General features: G+C 29.6%; 1 protein-coding gene across 3 annotated transcripts in view; it reads right to left on the bottom strand.

Moving 5' to 3' along the window:
• Nucleotides 1-492: 492 nt before the first annotated feature.
• LOC135197914 (transient receptor potential channel pyrexia-like) overlaps nt 493-5,234 on the bottom strand; it is a 37,906-nt gene continuing 33,164 nt past the window's right edge. For 2 of the 3 annotated variants that reach the window (XM_064225152.1, XM_064225151.1), the window contains exons 4-5: nt 3,623-3,875; nt 493-3,278 (exon numbers count right to left, since the gene is read on the bottom strand). In XM_064225152.1, the coding sequence (XP_064081222.1) occupies nt 2,926-3,278; nt 3,623-3,875 (606 nt within the window). In that variant the 3' untranslated portion in view covers nt 493-2,925. The remainder of the gene's footprint in view (nt 3,279-3,622; nt 3,876-5,234) is intronic. The other variant, XM_064225150.1, reaches the window with a different exon arrangement.

Below are 5,234 nucleotides of genomic sequence, written 5' to 3'. Positions count from 1 at the left end.
AATCAGTGGGCAAAGTGATAAAACAGTTCCATGTCATCTGAAGATGAAATAGCCTTGTAACAATCCAAATGAATTGGAATAGAGGCTTCAAGTGAATGATTACCACATTCATTACACAAGATAATAAACCTTACCCATTTTCCCTGTAAGGGGTGATGATAGCTGATGCAGTAACCTCTCTAGGAGACTGCATTCATTAGCTTTCACACACGAAGATGAAATGAAAATGGGGTTGCTCCCAAAGCTGCTCAAAGTGGTGAGGACTTGGAAGTGTCCACTACATGTACAAGGTTAGGGAGGTCTGAAAATCCCTCCTTTTGTGGCAAAAAAGGAGCAGTGAGTGTTGTCCTGGAGTGTGGTGAAGCCTGTTACGAACCAAGAGAGAGAGGTCTGCTCCAGGTTCGATATAATGATAAAAAAAAAAAAGAATTCAACACCAACAGTTGAAACTGGGGATATGAATATAGAAAGAAACAACAACACAACAAAGGTTTATTTACAAGCTTACTAACAAAGATAAATGCAGAATGGTGTCTCCTATTTACATAAAAGGCAAAATCTTACAATGCGTGAACTGGGGAAGAAGTGAGGTAATTCAAATACTTGCTGGCCAGTTTTCCGACTCAAAGCGATGGCTTTACAAAAGGAGAACTGCGATTGCAGATGTCTTCTTGACTCCGTATTGCAGAAAATAATGTCTATTCTTGATACTCGAAGGGCAGGAACTTCTCAAAACCTCTTGCAGAACGTTTCTTCTCTGAAGTCTTGCTCTACGTTGAAATGCCTCGGTTGTCCACTCCTGACGACGACTTGACTAGAATCCAATCAAACTCGCGTGTGCCTTTTTCTCTCTGATCCTTCGTTCTTCTTCTCTTATCTCACTCTGATGATCTCTGCTGCTGATCTCTCACTGATAATCTGATCTGTGGCTCTTACTGATTATCTGCCTTCTCCTACTTCGTCCGTCGTATTTATATGGCATTCTGGGGGCGGGGCCTACGGTGAACGTCACAGACTCCCGAGATTACGGGAATGATTTAGAAGAATCTCGACGGAATATTGCATCAGAAATCGCGGCGTTTCTCATGTCACGTCGGCGCCTGTCAAGTTCCACAACACTCCTGCCGATTCTAGAACCATCATGAGAACAGGCACCTCCAACACATGCGCGAATGCCACCTTGCTGCTGAACTTCTCGAAAATGCATTTTCCTTTCCTTTATCTTTCTTTGCTATAAAGCAGTTACCATGACAAAGCCCAAAACTTCAGTCTGATGCAGTAGGCTCAATGAGGAAAAGGCATAAGCATTGAGGCTGTCTCTAGTATTGCAACTTACGTCAAAATAAGTAGTAGAGCAATTCAAATCACAAGGGATCATATAGCCTAAAGTGAATTGAAACAGACTAACCAAATTGTAGTCTAAGTTCTATACGACGACACCCAGATTATATCACTCATTCTAAATAATATTCAAGATATTACATTGTGTTGTGTATATTAATGAGTGCATACATGCTTATAAATTGTATTAACTCATTATTATGAATGGCGGACTCGTTATTCCTTGTCTGAATTGCCGAAGATTGACCTTAGCACGGTCTTCTCATTATACTATATGTAGTGCTATTACCCACACACTTACAAATTAATATGTACACACTTTTCCCAACTGAATACAAATACAAGAAAATACAATATCTTCCTTTCATACAGTATGCATATCCACTTCACGTTAATGAGAGAAAAATTTAAAAACTGTGCATTACAACTTGCGTTAAAGAACACTCTCCCGCTGAAGTTTCAACATCTACCATACTGCATCCACAACTTACGCCTCTGGATCCACCTGCAGAGAACAGAATAGTGATAGTGTGGATCCAACAGTGTGGCAAATTGAACCAGCTAGAGAATTCCCCTCATCTGCGGAAGGATCCTGCAGACTTCTAAGGAAAGAGACCTTGAGGAAGGTCCTGTTGGTAAAATTGCAGTGTAATAGTGTTGCATTCCTCTGCATTGCACAGATCTTCATTATCAGTATACAAAGAGACTCAAAGCATGTCCTTTCTTGATAATGTGGATAAGCAGTGACAGACATGAGGAACTGTAAGCACTGCATTTCCTTCTATTAATTATGCTACATCTTTATTCCTGATTTTAATTTTTGTAATCCAATATTTTCTTGGTGTAAAAAACTGATAAAATATAGTGAATAAACTGTATGAGGAAAGTAAGGTTGAGTACATACTTGCAGAATTTAGATTCTAACCCACTCCCTAGTGTGAAGCCCAGATCATCATGTATTCATGATTCAAGTGTCTACATTTATTTTCTTGTACTATTTGAGAAAAGGTTGCAGATGGTTTAAAAGAATATTTCTTAGTTCTTGTTTCTTCTCTTTTTGCATAGTTTATACTAGATTTTTGCGCTTGATGTGAAAAAAAAATTTTTTTTGTCTAGGATACGCTTCTATAGTCTATTTTCTTGCTTTGTTGTAGTCTCTCCACTTTTATCCACTTGATGTCTCGGTTCACAGTTTCTTATTACATTGGATTTGCAGTGGTTTAGAAAATGCATATATAAAAACTCTTAACAATTATGCATTTTTCAACCATTTTAACAAATATAATTTGTAAGGTTGACTTTTGACATAATATGTTGTTGAATGAAAAAATGTTAGGTGATCTGAGTTGAATCTTTTCAATATATGTATGCATTTCTTTAGTATATTTGAAGTTTAATATGCAATTATGCACTGTGCTTAAATTCATATTCAAAGGGTTTCCTTTTCTTGGTTATGAATTTAATGTGTTAGTAAAGAACCTGCTGAAGTTGCAAATCTGCATTTGAATTACGGTGGTATTTTTTTTGCCTATTAATGAGGTAACAAAAACATTTTAATTTTTTTTTTTTATTAAAAGAAGTAAATTATTTTGAGTTCAGGATTTTCTTCATCATTTGAGACATCACAGTAACTGACTTCTGTAATTCATTAAGTTGTTCCTGCATGTTTTCTAAAGTTGTACTCTGTATTTCATTTGTTGTGTCTGTATCTTCAGCTTCTTCCTCCCCATCATCTGTTACTAGATCTGCTCCACTTTCCCTGTTGTGGAGACCATTTTCAATTAACAGCTTTGTGTTTCTTACAATCCAGTCAGGTAATGTGTAGCTTGTTGGAATAAGCTTGGTAACATTGCTGAAATAAACTTTGCCAGGTTTCGCTGGATCATAGGGACGGATGAAAATGTTGTAGTGCTCCATTGGGCCTCGTTGTTGTGACCCTATTGAGTAAATGTGATGGTTGTACATTGGTTAATTGTAATTTTTAAAGAAGATATATGTAGTGCAATACAAAATGTGATAGTTGTACATTGGTTAATTGTAATTTTTAAAGAAGATATACGCAGTGCAATACATTTTCTTATCAACAAGATAATACGCATTTTGTCATGAGTAAAAAACAACGTATGTATTGGTCTCTGAAATAATTTTATGACTGTTGCTCATAAGTAGGTTATAGAATTCATTTGACAGATAAGTACTGTTGAACAAATGTAAGGTAAGTATGCGAAAATTCAGGTTGCAGTCCAACTTATTTTAACAGTGAGATATCCTTCATACTTACTAGTTCCTTGTCTGATCCACCAGTCTACGGAAGCATCAGAATCTGATATTTGGTTGCAAGCATTTGGGACATGGAGACTCCTTTGAGGTAAATGATGTAATAATGAGCATTTGTTTCTCAACCATGTATGCAGTTGATATGGCATAATCCAGCTGACAAGCCGAGATGATAGCATTATGTCCACAGATGTTTCCTGTTCAACAGTGAGGGCAAGACGACTTACACCAGCTTCTTTCTGAAGCATCTGGATATCCTGTAAGTGAAGTGATTGAATTTGAAAGAATGTTTAAAACGGTTCTAAAAACGAAGTAAGGCATTTATAATAAACACTTCTTTGTGCTAATTTTTATGTATGTTGTCGTACAAAGTTATTGATGATGGTTTTTCAAGAAATGGCCAAGAAAAAGATGTTCTTGAACATTTGTACATTAATATCTTTTCCACACATTCCGAGGTGATAAATGCTTGATAAAAAAAAATGTATGTATAATTAAAACAAAAGGAAAATTATTTGACCTTACTATTATATTATTATAGATATATTATAATTATATATATATATATATAATTATATAATAATAATTTTTAAAATAATAAAATATAATATATATATATAAATATAAATATATAAATATTATATAATATATATAATATATATACTATTATATATATATATATAATATATAAATATATATAATATATATTATAGATATATTATAATATAAATATATATAATATATAATAATATAATAAAATATATATATAATATATATTAATAATATAATAAATTATATAATTATAAATTAAATATAAATAAATATATATAATCTATAATATATATTATCATATTATATATATATATATATATATATTAAAATTATATATAATTATAATATATATATATATATTTATTATTATATACTATAATATATATAATATCATATATATATATATATATTATCTATAGATTATAATATTATATAATGATAATTATATAATATATATTTAATATATATATATATATATAATAGATTAGTTATATATATATATATATAATATATATATATATATATATATTATATATATTATTATTATAATATTATATATATATATATATATATTATATATTATATATAATAATATATATATATAATATAATTATTATAATATAGGATATATATATATATATATATATATATATATATTATATATATAGATATCATAATATTATATATAATAGATAGATAATATTGAAATTATAATAGATAGATATATATAGAGTATATATATAATATAGAGATATATAGATATAATATATAAGAATATATATATATATTATATATATATTATAGGAATATAATATATATATATCTTATATATATATATATATAATATTATATATAAAAATATATAAGTATATATATATATATTATAGTAATATATATATATATATATATATAGATAGATATATATAATATATATAATATAAATATATATATATAGATATATTATAATATATAATTATTATATTATAGTATATAATAATATATATATATATATATATATGATTATTTATATATTCTATATAGATATATATATATAATTATAATCT

The sequence above is a fragment of the Macrobrachium nipponense genome, chromosome 21, assembly GCF_015104395.2.
Source record: "Macrobrachium nipponense isolate FS-2020 chromosome 21, ASM1510439v2, whole genome shotgun sequence".
In the NCBI taxonomy this organism is placed as follows: Eukaryota; Metazoa; Arthropoda; class Malacostraca; order Decapoda; family Palaemonidae; genus Macrobrachium; species Macrobrachium nipponense.
The sequence above is the reverse complement of the archived record's forward strand: the minus strand, read 5'-3'. Positions and strand labels throughout refer to the sequence as shown.